A 20,218-nucleotide genomic window follows, 5' to 3' on the forward strand; every position below is an offset into this window, starting at 1 on the left:
GTGTTTTTGTCACACTCTTTAAATATCTACAGCACATATTTGAGGTCATATGAGATCAGTCTCATTCTGAGAAGATTTTTCTAACAAAAATCTCCCAAAATCATAATAGTTTTAATAACATTCATTTCCAGAAGAAAAGCTTTTTACAAACAGCAGGATGTCTCTTTAAAAAATTCTTCCTTATTATCCAACAATTTCCCAAGTGAATGAATTGTCCTCATGAATGATACTGAACTCATTGCCATTTATATTCATATTTATCAGTGAATCAAACAATTTCATAGCTAAATTAATTCAGTATGACTCACATTTAAGAATTAAACCCCATGGGTTTGATTTTGCCCTAATACATGGAAAAGGGATGTGCTTATGAGATTTAGAATTTCTGGGTTTGTACAAACACTGCTGTCTGTAGTACATCAGTGAGGGGAAGAGATTTCTGAGTCTTTTTCCAGTGTTATACACAAAAACGGATGTAAAAATGTGGGAAGTGTGCAGCAGGTAGGTAATCATAAATGTCATAAAATAAGAACTACAAATTAAGTTACAGAATCTTAAAGTGCATGAAAATCATTTATTTTCCCCAGCACAATGTATAGTCAAACTCCAGAGCTCATTGACAGAGTCTTATTCCTGACTCAACAAAAATGATGAGAGAAAGATCATTGTATGGCTAATTAATAAATGGGGTTAATGCAGCTCTTGACTTCAAAAAAAATCTTTATATTACTGATTGTCAGAAGATTGAAATGGTAAATTCTGCTTCACAGCACCCTGTGAAGAATTCTTATATTCTGCTTAAAGTGGCTGCTTTGCCACTGCTGGAAAGCAACTGTGGAGGTAGATGGAATCTTGTTATGCTGACCACAAACATATTTTGTCATACTTAGGCTGACCACAAACATATTTTGTCCTATTTAACATGTGCAGTGTTCAGCATCTGTTCTGTGGCCTTCAGAGTGACTTGAAGGTAGTTCAGAGAGACTCCTTGTTCTGATCTGTGCTTCTGCAGCCATCCCTGTGATGAAGGGATGGGAAAAGGGAAAGGCTCCCATGCTCTGTGTCAGTGTATGAGGTAGTGACGTGACCCTAGTCCTGTCCCCTGGGAAGGGGATCCTGGGAAAGGGTCAGAGCACTCCTGCAAAGCAAAGCCTCACCTCACAAATCCTCTCCTACCAGGAGGGCATCAGGAGTACTGAGTTTGTTTGTACCTCAGCAGGTGCCTGGAGGATGAGACAGAGGATCTAACTGGAAATGAGAGGTTTTGGAGTGAATAAAAGGGGGAAAAATTATGAGGGTAGTGAAGCAGTGGAGGAGGTTTTCCAGAGGGGATGGGCAATCCTCTGGGGAGGTGGGGAAGGCTCAGAGGTTAGCTCAGGGCTGATCCTGCTTTGAGCAGGGGCTTGGCCTGAGGCCCCTTCAGCCCAGATTATCCCATGTTGCTTTGTTCTGCCCTAACAAGGACAGGTGTCAGACTCACTTTCTGGGAGATAGAGTTGTTCTTTGGCAGTAAACACAACTGTGTCTGAAAACACGCTGGTGCACCTGCTGCAAACCTACATCTTAATGTCAGGAAGAGTCTGCTCTTTAAAACAACACCCTACACCTGGGTTTGGTGCTCAGGCTTTTAGAAGCCTCATTTTGCAGCGGAGCATTTTGACAGCTTCTTTTTCAAGTCTTTCCTGGTTGCTGTAATTTGACTTTTGAAGCAGCTCAGCTCTTCAAAGCCAGCAGTGAGACAGCACCAGCCAAGGTCTGCCGGGCGCTGCCGGCGGCTCCTCGTTCCTTCAGCTGTCATTTGTCAGAGCACACTCGTGTAAACTTAATGAACAATGTGCAAAGCCATTAAAAACTCAATTACGGCCTTCTCTTTACTGCAGACGTGAGGGAAGGCAAACATAAAGTGCTGATGTGTAAACACAATAGCCACCATCTGCTGCAGAGCGGCGTTTCGGCTCCGCAAACAGGAGCGCGGCTGCAGATGCATCAATAATAGGACGCTTATCAAGGCATCATTATCCACCAAGCAGGGGAAAAATTGAAATTTATGGCCAGCTAGAGAGCACTTCATGGTTTAATTCCCCAATTTTCAGTGGTATGTTTAATAACTAGGAGAGAGTAGCGTTTTATGTTCCTGCCGTTGGAAAGGATTTTTGAAAATGAATTTATTTGCAGTCTCCCAGTCCTTCTTGCTTCTGACTGATCTGAGCATAACACATTCATTTTTATATAGTCAGGATAAAACCAGCAAGATATCACTTAATTTAACCTGTTGATCCAAGAACACCATGTTTAATTGACCTTACGCTCAATTTGCTTGAATGAACTTATACTTTTCTGTCAAATAAACATAAAAAAGAACTTCTATCCAGCATAGATAATTTTTTCCTCCAAATTTCATTTTTTTTTCAGTTTAGTGTAGTGTTGGAAACTTGAACTTTTGTAAGGAAGTGAACAAAACAATGAAACTCGATATTTTCGTTTCTTTTTTTCCCCAATTGGATATGCAACAGTCAAAACAAGAGTTTCTGCAAGATACCTTTTGTTTTATTCATATTCTTGCCTGGAGACATTCAGGAGGCTTTCAGTCATCTATTAGTCAATAATTTCCATTTGTGACATGTTAATTCATTCCTTAGTCCTTTGTATGAGTGGAAACTGTGACAAGTGATTTGTTGGTGCCAGAGCAGATTGTATCTCTTTTATTTGCACATATAGGCCTATAAATTGAGAATAAGTCCCATCAGCTTCAGCTCTGTGCTCAGCCTAAAGAAGGCTGTCAGACCCTAAATCACAATATGTCAATTTTCATTAAGGATAATGAGGAAAACCACATTTGTCTTTAAAAGACTGCCTTGTCTTTTATTTGTTTTCTCCTGGTGGGAGCTGTTTTCATGATCTCTCACCTGCTCCTAAGTGATGGATCTTGCCCACACAAGTTCCACAGACAAATTTGGAAATTTGTAATAGGACAGTGGATCTCTTGATCTGTTGATCTTGGACCATGCAGAGCAACTTTGTGAAGGTCCTGGAGGACAGGATGCCTGTTCAAGTTCACACTGTAAAAATAAAAATAAAATTTAAAAAAAAAAAGGAAAAAAGTCTGTTTGGGGTCAATTTATAGGATATAGGGTATAATTTATTCACATCTGAATTTTATATTAAATATTATACTATAAAATATTTTATATAAATAAATAAAATATTTATATATTTATATTTATATTTATATTATATTTATATTTATATTTATATTTATATTTATATTATATTTATATTTATATTTATATTTTATTTATATCAGTGATTACCTTGATGGAATTACAAGTTTTCAGCCCCTAGGCTGGCCAGGCTTGAGGTGTTTCTCTGGATCCTGTGGGGTGAGCTGTGCCTGGGGTATCCCAGGGAAGGGTTTGTGGGGAAGCTCCAAGGCTCTGCAGAAAGAAAGAAACTGAGGTAGAGTTCTTAGGGAACAAATCCCTTTAAACAAGGTGTGAGTTCTTTTCTCTGGCAGAGATGGCTCTGTAAAGGGGATATTTTTCATCTTTTCAGCCGTCATAAAATACCTCTTATCAGGACTTTGCTTGATAAGTTGTGTTTCTTATAGGATTTCCTGCTGTATCTCTACACACATTGTATTAAACAAAATCAGATGCTATAAATAGGAAGCTGGGAATAATTTATCCATGGCAATTCTTTGCAAGGTTATTTTTTTTAGTAATTAAGACAAATTATTTTGACAAGTGCTTTTTGGTGGATAGGTATTCTTCTTGTTGGTGTTGTCAGTTGCTGGATTCAGGTTGCCCACTCTCCCCAGAACTGTCAGCACTTGCACAAAAGGCCATGAATAGCTTGTGATTCATTATTTTGTGGGTGGCAAAAAATAAAATTGTAATTATTGCTTGGAACTTTTTTATAAAAGCTGATGTTTTCTCTCCCAGAGGAAAGCTCGTTATTTTTATATATGGATCTGTAAAAGTGAAATACTCCCTAACTTTTGCTGTCATTGAAGCCCTTCCCTCCCCCAGTGCAGTTCAGGGCTGCATTGTGTTAGACACAGCACAGATCAGAGCAGTTCTTTAGGGCAGGATAATTCACATACTGTCCAAATTAAAGAGAAAAGTTGAGAGGCATGGCCTGGAATGCTGTGCCAGGTGCTGTGCAATCAATTGTGGTGTAAAAATCCCTTTTCCTGGGTGCCTCCCCACTTGGTCAAAACCCTTGTGAATGCACAGGGGCTCTGCTGTTCTTGGAGTGATTCTGGGCTGCACCTGCCTCCTCCAGGGTGGGATCTGGCACATGGGGAACTTGTCTGCACTGTACTCCAGTGGCTCTGAAATGCCTCAGGCAGAGCCTTTCACAGCAGCTCTGGACTCCTGCCGAGCATGCCACCCTTGCTCAGTGGTTTTACAGTGTCTTCCCTCCCAAATTCTCTGGAGAAGAGTGGTTCTTGCAACTCTGTACTGACAGAGATCCTGGAATCCCACAATGGCTTGGGTTGGGAGGGACCTTAAAGCCAATTTAAGGCAGGGACACCTCCCTCTGTCCCAGGTTCCTCCAAGCCCTCTCCAGCCTGGCCTTGGGCACTGCCAGGGATCCAGGGGCAGCCCCAGCTGCTCTGGGCACCCTGTGCCAGGGCCTGCCCACCCTCACAGGGAACAATTCCTTCCCAATTTCCAGTCTAAATCTCCCCTTCTTCAGCTTAAAGCCATTCCCTCTTATCCTCTCCGTCCATCCCTTGTCCCCTGTCCCTCTCCAGCTCTCCTGGAGCCCCTTTAGGCACTGGAAGGTGCTCTAAGGTCTCTCTGGAACCTTCTCTTCTGCAGGTGAACCCCTCCCAGCTCTCCCAGCCTGGCTGCAGAGCAGAGGGGCTCCGGCCCTGGTGGATCTGGGTGTCCCACTCAGGCTGCCCAAGCCTGGCTGGGCCAGGTTCCCAGGCTGCTCCCTCAGCTGGCAGCCTGCGCTGCCTCTCCAGGCCTGCTGGCACCTGTGCTTGCTGAAAATAAATGTTCTCATAGGAACTGAACCCAAATTTCAGTTTCTCAAAAGTTTCGTTTATGTGAGTAGATTTTTAAGAGTAGTGTGTATATGTTACATGCTGAAGAAGAGGATTTTATGAGCAGAGTTACATCAGCAATGGGCATTTGTCAGGATCCTAATTTTTAGACCAAAACCAGAAAGTCTGGATTCAGCTCTAACATTTCTCCAAGTTCTTTCTGAGAATCTGGAATTTCTTGACTTGGGACCATTTTGTTTTTTGTTTTTCCTTCATTTCCACTGAAAGGCAGCATTGCCAGAGACCATCTTGCCTATAAATTTTCTTAGAGTTTCTTCCTCTTCCCCATCTGTGCTTGCATTGCACTGGAATTTTCCAAGGTCTTTAGAGTGTGTAACTTCATTAATTTTTTTTTTTTTTAAAGACTGACTTCCTCCTGTTGATCCTTTGCAAAATGAATATATATCATATAAACAAGGGGGAAAATTTTTCTAAGAGAAAGTTGCTTGTAGCTGTTATAAATTTATATTATATGACTGTTCACAGCACAGAATTGATCCAAATGTTTGCCTGGCTCATCTGAGTCACGTGCTATGGTGAGGAAAAGGGAAAGTCAATAGGTCAGAAGTGAGGCAGAGCTTTTCAAACTCAATCTTCTGTGAACTGCAAGAGGCCAGCACACAAACACATCTGCAGTGTGGCTTGGCAGCAGCATCAGAGCCAGGAGTGTCAAGAGGGCTGTGTTTGATTAAAAATTATCATGCCTGGCTGCTGACACACAGATTCCCCCTGCCCCATCCATCCACTGTTTGCTTTAGTTCTTTCTGAGTGCGTCTGCACCCACATAAAGGAGATCCTGTAACCAGAATTGAATCAAATAACTCTCATCATGTTCTCCCTTATTGCTGACATTTGTCACCTTGATGCATCTGCGAGGAGATGAGTGGAGACACAATGTGCTATAAAATAACTGCTTGATGAATCCAAATGCAAGTTCAACATTGAGTGCCACAGTTAATATGATGCAGACTTCCAGGTTAACAAACTCATAAATTGCCTCAGTATATATTTCCCTCCCTAAATTCAGCCTACCCTTCCCTCCCACATGAATTATTGTCCTGTTGCATTATCACAAGTAAAGATGTTGCTGTTCTGTCGACAACCCTCACTTGGTTGGGCTCTGAAAATTGGGGTTTTCTTAACATGACCTCCAAATATTCAGGTACCAGGGTTCACAGGTATGGACTGGCATGAAGGGTGTTGGTTGATGCAGGCAAATATCAGCTGAGAGCTTGCTCTGTTGTAGCTTTTGTGTTGAATCATAGAATTGTTAAGGTTGGAAATTACTTTTATACATCATCAAATCAACCATCAACCCAACACCATGCTCACCACTAAACCACATCCTCAAGCACCACATACACACTTTTCTTGAACACTTCCAGGGATGGTGACTCCTCATTCCATTCCAGTGCTTTCCAACACTCCCGTGAAGAATTTTTTCCCAATACCCAATCTAAACCTCCCCTGATGCGACTTGAGGCTGTTTCTTCTCATCCTGTCACTTGTTCCCTTGTATTGAATGTGCCTTTGGGGCACAGTGTGCAGCAGGAGAGCCTGGTTGTTTCTTGAAGTGGGAATATGCTTTTGTTTAGAGCGACTGTGTGATCACAAGGTGATAAAATAATACAAGCAAGCCAGCATTTCTATTTTGATTTGCAAGTTATTTAATTAAAGTGGTTCTAGCTAGCCCTGAATCTACTGGTGTAAATACCCTGCAATTTTAATATCCTTTCTCTCCCTAACAACTGGCACCAAACAGCTGCTTCCTTCACAGGAAGGTTTGTTTTGTGGGTGGTAAAAGGCTGAATTTTCGAACGGAGCTGCTTACACCAAAATTCCAAGCAAACCCACTCTGTTCTCTTTTTCCTTTGCTCTGCAGGCTCCTTCATGATGGTGAACAGCTCTGGGAGAGCATCAGGGCAGAAAGCTCACCTGCTGCTGCCCACTCTGAAGGAGAATGACACCCACTGCATCGACTTCCACTATTACCTGTCCAGCCGCGACCGCTCCAGCCCCGGCTCCCTCAACGTCTACGTCAAGGTCAACGGGGGCCCCCAGGGCAACCCCATCTGGAACGTGTCAGGAGTGGTGACCGAGGGCTGGGTGAAGGCAGAGCTGGCCATCAGCACCTTCTGGCCACATTTTTACCAGGTAGGGGTTTGTAATATTTTTCCCCTCTCTCTCTCCTTTGTTAGTTTTGAAAATCGACACCTCCCTCCCTGAATTTTCCTCTCAGTATAAATTTACCTATAGTGGATATATAGGCAGCTTGAGTATTTCTTTCCTCCTCGCTTTTTTCTTTAGTTGTTGGCAGGCCACAGCCTGATGGATGGGAGGCAATTATTGACAAGACCCACTTGTGGTGAAATTGCCACTTGTATTGGCACTTTCCGTGGCACTGTGTGACTGCAAACAAAACCGTTTCTGGATGTGTATCTGTACTCTGTATAAATCTCCCTGGATTATTTTTGGACCTTGGTTGGTTCCATAAGAAGGAACATTTTTTGACTTGGCTGTGCATCTTGTGCCCATACAGGGGGTATAAGGACATAAGGTAGTAATAAATTCTTGTACCACGGTATCATATGTGGATATTCTTCACTAGATCCTCAGCTCCTCCTTTTTCTAGCACAGCTTTATTTATTCTGTTAGAAGATATTTTTTTTAGACAAGGACAAAGCCAAGGAAAGTAATGGCTACGCTATTTTTTTTGTTATATTAGTTTTACACCAACTTATTAGTTGCCTGCTTCAAATTCATTTGGCAACTTTGCAGCCATTGTTTTAATTTCAGTTAGATTATTCACACACAATGGACTCACATACTGCTTTTTACTGGTTGAAGGGGTACTTTTGTCTTGTTTTATATTCAAGACACACACCAAAAAGGAAAAAAAAACAAAAGCCTGGGAGGTAATTGCATCCTAAACCTTGCAGGAGATTTGATGTCCATGTGATACTAATAAAAGCCATGAGTGAGACAGGCACCGGGATAGAATGAACTATGAAAAGGCAGCAAATAGTCTGTGTATAAAAACCAGCAGGTAGAAAAGCCTCTCTTTTTCTTGCTTCTAATAACTGGGTAGGAGGTCTGTAAAATCTGAGCTGGAGGAAGATGCTTTAATGTTCTGCCTCTGAAAGAGTTGTGGATACCAGCAGAATGCACAGAGTGCACCAGGCGGGAGAGAGGGAAGGATAAAGAGATGCAAATGTGTGGAAAATGGTGTTTTAAGGGCAGTGCACAACTTGTGACTGTTCTGAAGGCACACTGGAGTGCTCCTACTCCATTCATATTAACATGATCCTGGGCATGAAGCAGAATTTCCTTCATCCTTGGTGCTCCACAGAGATAACAGAAATGATCTTTCACCCAGAAAATCGGTGCTTGAAAAACCTGCAAAAGGCAGTCTGATCTCACACTAAGAGGGATCCTGATCTCAGATATATCAATAGGAGGCTTCCTGAGCTTCACTTAGGTCTTTTACAAGTACTTTGGCAGGTCAAGTTTGCTTTTCTTGAGCAAAAGATTCCTTTAAATCAAACAAGAATTTTCTACTGAAGCACAAAAGTGAATGGATTGGAAGGCAGGAGTAGTTCCTTCCTGGAAAATGCAAGGGGCTTCTTTTTAAATTTGTGATGAGTCAGAGTGATATCTTCTGGTCATCCTTGTATTTTTGTTCCTTAAGCATAGCTTTTAAAATTTGAGATCTGTCCTGGATATTATGGGGGTCTAGTAGACTGATTTCGGCCTCTGGTTTTATAAATCACCTTGTTGGTGGTCTGTAGTCCTGTGAGTTTCTACATTTAAGCAAGGTTTAAGAAAAAGCAAAAAGAAAAAAGAGAACTTGAAGCTTGAAAATTTGAAGCTTGAAAATTATTGGTATTTGCCAGCCTAAATTAACACTTCTGCCTAAATAAGTCCAGAGGTGGGAGGATGACAAAACTTGGGTGTGTTGCTGCTTGAGAAGTGTCTTGTTTTTCACACTCATGATCCAGAATGTGCCATTGCAGTGTTATTTAATAAAATCCTAGCAGGGCTCAGGTTAGAAGGGACCCCAAAGATCAACTCATCTCACCCCTGCCATGGCAGGGACACCTTCCACTGTCCCAGGCTGCTCCCAGCCCTGTCCAGCCTGGCCTTGGGCACTGCCAGGGATCCAGGGGCAGCCCCAGCTGCTCTGGGCACCCTGTGCCAGGGCCTGACCACCCTCACACTTCCCATTTCCTTGCCAGCTTTAAATCAAAATTGCTTTCCTGGAGAACTCTCTGCACACAAGAAGCCTGACAGCCTGTCCTTATTTTGAAAAGACCATGCAAAACCAACGTTTTCCCTAAATATTGAACTCGGCATCAGGCACAATGTCAAGTATCCTCCTAATGCACAGAAACCACACCATCCTGGACTGGGATGTGCACCAAAAATTCAGCCAGGCAGAACAATCTGAAGCTCTCTGCCCTGATCCAAGGCTTTGTCAAGTACTTTGAACTTTGGAGATGTGGCTAGTGGAAAACTGGGATGCAAAGCAGCTGCCAGAGGTTGTGTTTTAGGTGTGTGCAAGGGTCATAGGAGTCATCTGGCTGCAGAAGCACTTAGCTGAGACAGAAAAACGTGGGGAGATTTATCATGTCTACCCTGGAGTTACTTGTACTTGGATTCTCATCCTGCAAATGTTTGCCAGCGTAGCGAGAAAAAGCTCTAATGGTTCTTGGAGAAAGGTAATACGTGTAATCTTGAATTACTGCTTGCCATAAGGATGAACTCAGTCCCAGAATGCACCAAGGGCAGCACTAGAGCCTGCCAGGAAGGTGTTTTTTTGATGTATAGCAAGGAATGTTATTGATCCATGCCTGGAGAAAAGTGTTGTAGCACAACAGATGAGCTGGGCTAGGCTGCTAACACAGACATTGTTGGTAAATCACAGCTGCAACGGGGGCTTGTTCAGGGGGAAGGAAACATGAAATGACTTTGTATTTGGAGACCTCAGGAGCATTTAAGAATGCTTTTTTAAGAGTGAAGCTTTGTATTTTGTCAACTGTATTCATTTCTGTGGAGTTCTTTAGCTGCAAAGCATTATTAATTGCAAAGTACTGCCTGTCTCAACCATCATGCTGCGTTTCCAGCTGGATTTAAAATGACATGAGGGACACTGAGCATGAGATTTGCAGAAATGGGCCCCATAAACATTTTTTCCTGCCTTTTCCTCATGTTGGGGCTCAATTGTCAGTTTTCAGGAAAGCCTAGGTGCTTCCATGCTTCTCACTTTGATAGGGATGCGATGCTTCAAAATACACAAAAAGACAATAATGTGTAAGTTTGAACTGGGAAAGGGCTGGGAATATCTGAGTGTAAAGCAGAACAGAATAAAATAGTCAAACAATATTGTTTGAATTGAGAGGAGTCCTCTACTCAGTGGATTCTGCACCAGTGGACAGAGATTCTTTTAGGGGCTGGGTTGGTTATTATAAAGTTAGACTGTGCTGTATAAAACTCTGCACATGTTGGTGATTAACCAAAGACAATTTTCTTTGTATTGGTGCTTACTTTTGCCATCCACTCATACCTGACGCCAGTGCCTTTGAGAACTTATCAAGTTCTTGACTTGCAGATACTTGAGAATTACTTTGTTGTGACTTGTGACTTTTCACAAATGTAAAACCAAAATAAGATTTTGTAGCTGAAATGTTGCACTTGAATTCAGGTCTGAAGGGAGTTGCAGTAGAGCCTTGCATGACCTTCCCAGTAAATGTAATTTTTATAATGAATGATATTTAATTGCTAAAGTAATTATAATTTCCATACTAAAGACTCCTCTTTTATACCCTTATTTTATACAGTCCCTAAAAAGCCTATCAAGGACCTTGATAACACAAAACACTTGCTAATGGTTTTTGGATGACTTTCTCTTCCAGTGGCTTGCTTCTTCCAATATTTCCTGGGCAGCCCAATTGTTGTCCAGTCCCCTCTGAAGGAGAACTTGTTTCTGCATATTATTAGCACCTGAGCTTCTCTTAACTTGTCTTTGCCTGGTTTTATGTATTTTTTTTTTTTTTTTTCCTTATGGATGTATTTCAGGAGATCTCACCTCTGTCTGTGTTTTGAATTGGGGGAGGAGATCTTAGGAAGTCATGAAAACATAAGAAACCATGTTCTGGAAGCCCAAATGCAAAGAAAAATGAACATCAGCAATTCTGTAGTTAGAAAGGGTATTTGTGGACTATTTTTATCCAGGGCAATATTTGGACAGTTGAACACTTCACTGCATTAAATCTTTTGATGAAGGAGATAAAGAAGAGTCTGAACAGTGACAGGCTGGGAATGCCAGCTCTTATTTAGAACAAAAAGACCTGTTGAACGCTGGTTTTAAATAGTTAACTCTGTGTTCTAGTAGGGAATTTTAGAAGTTACAAATGACTAGAATGCATGGTCACTGATTCAGGAAGAGGATTCTGACTCCTGTAGTGCTTTATCCAATTTTCCAAGGCATACTGAGAGCAAGATATCAGATTTTTTTTCCCACTTAATGTTCTTGGACTGGTGCTTAAGAGAATATAGGTGTGTGCATACACCCAGGGCACTTATTGCTTTTCCAAACCAGAGATGCACAGAGCTGTCTTTAATCCTATTGAATGTTGCTCTAATCCTTTCTTTTGCTTCCGCAACAGATTTGGTGTTGCACTCACACACTGAATTGCCCTGGTATCCCTTCATTGTTAATAAAATGCCTTGAATGACTCAGACTTGGAATAACAGCAGAATGTGGTGACTGCTGAAATTACTGATGCAAATGTTCTTTCTCAGATTTTTTTTTTTCTTTTGTATTTCAGGTGATATTTGAGTCTGTCTCTTTGAAAGGACACCCTGGGTACATAGCTGTGGATGAAGTCAGAGTCCTCGCCCATCCCTGCAGTGAGCACTCTTTATTTTTCTGACTGTACCAGTATGGTGTAGGCCACAATTTGTAGTCTAAAGGAGAGATTTACCCAGTTGAGTCAGCACTAAAATGTCTTGTCTCCCTCCAAGACCCCCAAGGACAGTCAGCCTTGCTTAATTTCCTACTTTTGCAAATTGTACAAAGCAAGCTGCTCTCAGTTCATAGATAGTGGAATTCTCTCTACTTGCTAATAAACGTGTGGTTTCATTGTTTCTTAATCTTATTGCTGTAGAAAACAATCTAAAATGCTTCTCATAATAACTTTAGAAAGAACAACCAAATTGTTTCAGTGTTTCCTTGGTAAGAGGCCTGTTCCAGAGGTTGGTTGGTTTCAATGTATTAGATCTGCTCAGAAAGCTGTGCAGAGATTAAAAATTAATCTTATTCAGACACTGCATTTATACAGGAGTAGAAACTAATGCAGGTTCATTACACTATTCAAAAATGTTAGGGTTGCATTTCTTCTATTGCAGACACAATTCCACACAGATACTGCAACGAGAAGCTGAGATTTATTTATTTTTTAATGTTTAAAGAAATATTGTGCCTCAGTCTTTGAGTCTGAACTTGTTTGGTTCCTTTACCCACCTTCAGTGGGGCTTGAGGACTTTGTATATTTTATGGATGTAATGTACAGTTCCATGTAAAGATCTTTTTTAACAGCCCCTCTTTCTGGCTCATGGTTTCAGAGAGTCAGTGACAGCTGCTCACAAAAAATTGATGGATCTTATAGATGGAGTGCAATCAACTGTTTTTGCTGTGATCAGAATGTCAAAGAACATCTGCCATTCAATGTGACAGACATGGTTCTGCTCAAGTTTAACAGGACATTTCTGATAACTGCAGTATGCTTAATTGCTGCTTAAGTAAATTATATTTGTATTTACCATGTGCTCATTGCTCAGGCCTTTGGGTGCATTTACTTCATTAAGGAATACTTACACTCTGTATTAACCAGATGTTGCTGATAACTGGCAGCATCCAGACAAATCTCCAAATGCTCTGTGCCTTCCACAGTGTGTTGGGTGATTGCTGGTCCCTTCACTGGGACAGAGGCCACTAAACAAACCCAGGGGCAGAGCCTCAACAAGAAAATGATGGGATTTAAAGCAGTTAGGCAGGATGCCGTGTTGTATCCCTGCTTAATTAGGTAAACTGATTTTGAATCCATTTCTTCAAGTATATACAGCTCCTTGTCAAAATTAAATGCATTCTTGGTGACTCAGCAACAAAATGTTTGAAACAGATTTGGTTGGTTGGGATTTTTTTCAGTCTGTTTGCAGCCCCCAGCATACAGAGCTCATTGCAAGCTGAAGTTCTCTGCAGTCTCTGTAAATGCTGCTCCTGTCTGGTTCCCAGTGCTGCTTTTGTTGTTCAGCAGTGTCAGTCACCAGGGTGAATGTCACCCATGTGTTCCCTTCCCTTGTACAGCCTTTGCCCCTCAGATTCCTTTTACAATTGTTGTAAATCAAAACACGGGGGCAGTGAAGCTCCTGGTGGCCCTGGAGGTTACTGAAATCATTGGTCTTATTTCTTCATTTCTGCTTTACCTTCACAGATGACAAAGGCAGGCAAACCAGTCAGCAAAAAGCAGTGAAATGCCCCTAATGACACAGTAATACAGAAAAATAAATGTATTGCTGGTGCTGCCTCTTGTTTTCCTTTGTCCTGTGAAGCAATACACAGGAATATCCATTTTTCTTATGCTGAAAATTCATTGGCTCTGTGGGAATGACCCCTTGCCATCACAGCACATCTTGCTCCAGAAGCTGGGCAGCCCCAAGGACCAGGATGTTGGCATTGATGGGACTCCACACCTTTGTATCTGTAGCTGACTGAAAGCTGCACACTTTAGGATGCAGGCACAAATATTAGAATTATCCTGAAATACTCTGTGGAACGTTCTGAATGTCGCCTAGAGGGAGTGTTCCAGTAAAGCTTGATGGCAAATCCCTGCTGCCCAGAAAGCAGGATGGTGCAGAGTCCCTGTCCTTCAGGAGCTGCCAGTGAGCTGTGCTGGATGGGGCACAGGAGCAGATAAAAACATTTGACATGGTGTCTGAACATGTGCTCTCTGTTCATGTGTCAAACACTTGCACATCAAGTTTCAACCATGCATGCCCACAGATGCCCACTTCCCTTTAAAGCTGTTTGCTCCAACAGAAGAGAGGTTATATTGTCCTCTGAAATTATGTATTTCAGTGTCTAATCATACTAGAAAATGTGCAGATATTGTTGAAAAACACTGACCTGTTAGGTGTTTTTTCAGAGTATCATGCTAAAAGTTTTCAAATGATGCACAAACCTTTTTCTGCAAAAAAATAGTTCACTTAAAGGTGTTGCATTTGCTGCTGTAATCTTGTTTATACTTTAAGTTAAATAGAGACCTAAGTCAGTCTGATATTTAATCAAAAAGATAATCCTTTCATCTAGTTTATTTGTGAAAAAACCCAATGTCTGCATTTCTGATATCACTGGTTTCAGTTTGAACTAATGCTGAATTTAGTGTCAGCAAAACATTGATCTTATCATGATCTTAAACTAAACCAGTGATACAATACTGTCAGTTAAATGAATATTTCATTTAATATCTGATTTTATATTGATGAAGCATTATTCTAAAGGTCTAGGACGTATTTGATAGTCAAGAAAAGAAAAATAATAAAAGACTCTTGTGAAAATGGGGTTTGGGTCAGTCATGCTTGACAAGCACAAAAGCATTTGACTTTTTTTGACCTTTTTAGAAACCTAGTTTTGTGAAGAAAAGAGATGACTCAATTACTCTTTATAGCAGGCAATAAGAAATTGTGCCAGTGACCATGAACTTGTGATTTGATCCAAATCTGTATTTTCAGAGGTGCCAGGCCTCTCTAAGATCCCTCAGGCCATCTTTTCCCATCTCCATCCCCACTTCTCCCTACAAGGAGCAGTTAAATACCCAAGGGCAGCTTTGTTTTGCAAAGCCACCATTGCAAAGGCTTTGCTGGGTGCTTGGGTGGGTGCGGCAGGGGTGGTTCCTGCCTGGCTCTACCCTTGCCATCCTCTGTGACCGTGTTCACAGGGGTCGAGGATGAGGGAAGAGATGAGGATCTGACTCCATGTTTCAGAAGGCTGATTTATTATTTTATGATATATATTATATTAAAACAATGCTAAAAGAATAGAAGAAAGGATTTCATCAGAAGGCCAGGCTAAGAATAGAAAAAGAAGGAATGATAACAAAGGCTTGTGGCTCGGACAGAGAGTCCGAACCAGCTCCCTGTGATTGGCCATTAATTAGAAACAACCACATGAGACCAATTCCAGATGCACCTGCTGCATTCCACAGCAGCAGATAACCATTGGTTACATTTTGTCCCTGAGGCCTTTTAGCTTCTCAGGAGAAAAAATCTTAAAGAAAGGATTTTTCAGGAAATATCATGGCTACAATCCTCTGCCTCTTTTGTCAGGAAAAGCCCCGCATTTCCTGCGGCTGCAGAACGTGGAGGTGAACGTGGGGCAGAACGCCACCTTCCAGTGCATCGCCGGGGGAAAGTGGTCACAGCACGACAAGCTCTGGCTCCAGGTAAACCAATGGATTTTTGTGGTTCGTTTGGGGCTTTCTTTGCTTTTGCAAGTGAGATAAATAGCTGGAGAAAGGTTGGTGATGAGGCAAAATCTTCTCATCAAGATCCTTTGAAGAACTGCCGTAAATCGCTTATAGGTGAGAGTTAGAGGTGACAAAGTATGGAATTAGGAGACAGAAAAAGGAAAAAGCGGCCAGTGACAGCAAAATTCTGGTTTCAAACAAATGCCCATGTACCTGTAAACACTCAGCCATAAAGCAGAAGGGAGAGGAAATGGAACAGATCTCTTCTGCTTTATTATGCCATCTGCTTTCCTTTCACCCTAAAAGTGTTCTCAGCTTGGAGTCAGTGATAATTGTTAAGAAGGAAATCTCCAAGGTCTGAAATTACTTACCTGGCTGGTTAAAATCAGGCAAACCCAGTTTGCACCCAGTTCTTCTTGCTCCCAGTTTCCCTTGGCTGCATTGACAGCTGATTTGGTCTTGTTCCTTTTAGTCACTCGCTAAAAGAGTAAAACATTCCCTCCCTGGATGCTTTATTTGCAGCCTACTGATCAAACTTGTCTGGGTCCTGCTCTTCTGGTGGGTGCAGCAAAAACTTTGGGAATTCGATGTCAGTGTTAGAATTGACATCAACCCCAACATCAGCACATGAGGTGTGTGTTTCCCAGTGAAGGACACAATAACTTCTCCTGCCCCTTGAATTTCTCTGATATGTGGACACCCAGCATTACCATTCCAGAAGCTTTTAAAATCATTGAATTCCTAAATGTTTAACACCTAAACAAGTCAAGAGGATTCTTGTTGCATGTAGGCAAAGCCAACATAATTTGGAGAATACTAAAGCCAGTCCAAAAGTTTTATTCTCAGCTTGGAATGATGTGCCAGAGGGTTTGATCACCCTGTAGTTGTAACATCTGGGGCAGACAGGAAGAGCCTTTATAGTCAAATAATTACCAGGCTTTATCAAATTTTATAATTGACTTCAGGCATTTTAATAAAATTGAAAAATAACATTTTCAAATCTAGCTTAAATCAAGGAATTGGCTTATCTAATCATAAAAATTAAAAATAGTACTGGGAAAAAGGCTTAAGTTGGTGAGACATGTAGTTGGCATTATGTAAAAATCATTTTATATTCAGTAACTATGCTCTCATCACAGCTGTTCTTCTAAAAATTGCATTTTTAACTTAAATTTATTTACCTATGCTGTATGTCTAGCACCCGCTGCGATATATTTTTGACTTATTTTATCTTTTTTTGGTTCTTTCATTAAAATATTTCCCCAGTTACAATTAGATGTGTGTGAAAACAATTCTGACCTGCAGCAATATGAACCTTTCCCTGTGAGAAGCAGAGTTGGGGAGGAAAGAATTGCTATTGTTAATGAAAACCTGCTTTTCATTCTCTAAAACTGCAACATTTAATGAAAATAGCCTTGGAAACACCTCTAATAACTGTTTAGTGGAAACTGCCAAAACAGCAATGTGCTTTTCTTTAAAATTCCTAACAAACTGGACAAATGAGCAAGTTGAGGTGTTTATACTGTGGAGAACAATTTCTGGCTAATTCTTTGTCTGTCTCTTTTCCAGTTGGAAAAATGTGGTCTGGCATGGGTAGAGAGCTTTCTTGGGGAATGCTGGATATACAAGGATATCTGCTCATCCAACCAATTTATTTAAATTGGTCCAGAATCAGAGTTTTGCATCTGAAAAGGCCAAATTTACAGAATCTGTTCATTTGTAGTGTTTGTAGTGAACACAAAGCCTTCAGCTGTTGTGTTTTCTCATCCAAGCCAGGCCTCTAATGACACTGGGTAAAAGTGCACAGTGGCAGTCAGAGCTGCCCCTCTGCAGCCTTTCCAGGAATTAATCTTAGAGTCACAGAATGTCCTGGGCAGGGAGGGACCCCCAGGATCACCCAGGGCAGCCCCAGCCCTGCCCAGACACCCCAACAGCCCCAGCCTGGGCATCCCTGGCAGCTCCTGGAGCTCTGGCAGCCTCGGGGCCGTGCCCATTCCCTGGGCAGCCTGGGCAGTGCCAGCAGCCTCTGGGGAAGAGCCTTTCTCTGGTATCAGCCTGAGCCTCCCTGGCACAGCTCCAGCCATGCCCTGGGTCCTGTCCCTGGTCACAGAGTTCCTACTCTGACCAAGCCAAGCATCCTCAGTGTCCTGCCCCTCATATGGGTTCCCTTCCAGACACTTTACCCTCTTACCCTCTGTATCCTTAGAACACACCAAAAGCCCAGATATATCTCAAATATTAAATAGAAATGCAAACTTAAATATATCATAGAATCACAGTTTTGGGTTTGAAAGGGACCTTAAAGCTCATCCAGTTTTGGGCAGGGACCTTCAACTATCCAAGGGTGCTCCAAGCCCCATCCCACCTGGCTTGACACTTCCAAGTATCCAGGGACAGCCACAGCTTCTGTGGGTGCCCTATGCCAGGGCCTCAGCACCCTTTTATTTAGGACCCAGCTCACGCAGCCCTGTGGATTTTCTGAGGGAATGGCTGAATTCTTTCCTTGAAAAGCCGTGCTTGTCCAAAACCTCTCCCAGCAGCACGAACACAGAGCTCTGACCACGTTAATCGCCCCAATGAGCGACTCACACACAGACACATCAACACCTCACCTACCTGTCCCCATGATGGCATCATTTCTCTCTGCCTCTGCAGCAGTGGAACGGGAGGGACACAGCCCTGATGGTCACTCGAGTGGTCAACCACAGGCGTTTCTCAGCCACGGTCAGCGTGGCCGACACGTCGCAGCGCAGCATCAGCAAGTACCGCTGCGTCATCCGCTCCGACGGCGGCTCCGGCGTCTCCAACTACGCCGAGCTCATCGTCAAAGGTAGGAGCAGCAAACCGTGTTCATGCACAAGGAATGTTTCCTCCCTGTCACTGTCATATTTTCTGAAAAATCTCTTTGCCCAGGATTTCTTCTCCTGGGAAGCTGAGAAAGGGCAAAGAAAAATGAAAACAATAATTATCTGATTTGCTTCTCCTGTGTTTTGCTGCTTTGGAATGTGGTTTGGACATTGTTTAGCAACTGGTTATTGTTTTATTAGTTTAATGGGAATTGTTTTAACTTAATGACCAATCACAGCCAGCTGTGTTCCTTAGACCTCTGTGTCTCCAGGGCTCAGCCAGCCCTGCCTGGACCTGCAGGACATCCCCATGGCTTTTGCACCTCCACTAATGTTCCTTAGCCCCAAAAGCACCTTCCCATTTTACCAGCCCATCCTGTACTGACTCCAGGGGAGTCCACACCCTCCCTATGATTTCCACCAGTATTTATATGATAATTGTTCAAGCTTCATGTCACTCATTAATCAACCTTGAGCTTTACGCTGGGGCTCTTTCTGTGTGAATTTACTCTGGACAAGCAATTCCATCTCCACTCTCCATGGTGGGTGGTCCTAACCATCCCACAAATCTGACAGCCCTCCAAGCCCTGCCAGTGGGAACACGCCAGGAGGGCTTGCACATGTCAAGCAAACTGGAGTGGCCTCATGTTGCTTTGCTGGGCATGCTGGAGCCCATGGCAATGTGACAGCACCATGGGAGACACCCAGCAAGCCCTGGCACAGGTGGGAAGGGGACTCTGGAGATGCAGGCTGCAATGGAGAGCTGCTGCACCTGGCACTGCTGTACCAGTTTTTCTTTAGTATCTTAAGCCTTTTGTAAGTATCCTTTCTCTATTCTTTAGTATAGTTTTAGCATAGCATAATATAATATAATATAATATAATATAATATAATATAATATAATATAATATAATATAATATAATATAAGCCTTCTAAGAACACAGAGTCAGATTCTCAATTCCTCCTCCATCTGGAGAACCCAGAAAATACCACAAGATAACTGTCTATAAAAACTGGCATTCTGTTGGACCTTCTTTTGTTTGTATTAAAATAAGGAAAAAGGCTGAAAGTGATGTAGTTTAAGTCGGTATCTCGGGTATTTGAATTTAAGCTTTGGACACAGCCTTCTTTGGAACATTTTGTAGTAGAATCTGGTGGCTATGGAGGCTTTTACTGTAGTCAGCTGAATAGTTTGGCTGTCAGTCAGCTTCACAAGCTGCTTTCCTTCCCAGTATTTTATCAGACAGAAAAAATCTTGTGGTGGAGCATTGCGTGTCAGCAGAGACTGTTCAGGGCTGCTGGCAGTAAATGCTGGGATTGATTCTGCTGACACCCTGAAGTCCAGAGTGGAAGCATCAGTAGTTCTTGAAGGGTGTTTGGATTTTAGCCATGTTAATTACCATGATTCAAGAGCCTGACACATGCAAGGGGTGTCTTAATCTCACCTTCCTGAGGCAGGTGGTGAAGTGCTATCCCCTATGCTGGGTTCTTATTTATTTCTTTTTTAAACCTACCTTGATCTGCACCACTGGGGTGCTCACTGACTCTTCGGCGGTGAGTTCAGAAGGTGGCTGAGTTGTTCCTGAGGTGCTCTGTGTTTGGGGTGAGAGCAATTTGAGGTCTGGGTCTGTTCACAGGATGTAATTTACTAATCTAAATGGAGGGTATGTAAACAGAGAGCAGCTGTAGAAATGAGATCAGGTTGTCCACTGTGCTGCTTTCTGCCAGCTGATCTGTCCTTTGGTGATCAGATATCTTTGTTATGCCTTGGAATGTTGTGTGGTGCAGATGT

The 20,218-nt window shown here is 42.2% G+C and overlaps 1 protein-coding gene across 1 annotated transcript in view; it reads left to right on the forward strand.

The window, feature by feature from the left end:
• PTPRT (protein tyrosine phosphatase receptor type T) overlaps nt 1–20,218 on the forward strand; it is a 483,954-nt gene that overhangs the window by 176,250 nt on the left and 287,486 nt on the right. Inside the window, 4 exon segments of the mRNA XM_036395864.2 lie at nt 6,939–7,210; nt 11,884–11,965; nt 15,440–15,555; nt 18,235–18,409. Of these exon segments, the coding sequence (XP_036251757.1) occupies nt 6,939–7,210; nt 11,884–11,965; nt 15,440–15,555; nt 18,235–18,409 (645 nt within the window).

The sequence above is a fragment of the Molothrus ater genome, chromosome 17 (assembly GCF_012460135.2).
Source record: "Molothrus ater isolate BHLD 08-10-18 breed brown headed cowbird chromosome 17, BPBGC_Mater_1.1, whole genome shotgun sequence".
NCBI classification, from domain to species: domain Eukaryota; kingdom Metazoa; phylum Chordata; class Aves; order Passeriformes; family Icteridae; genus Molothrus; species Molothrus ater.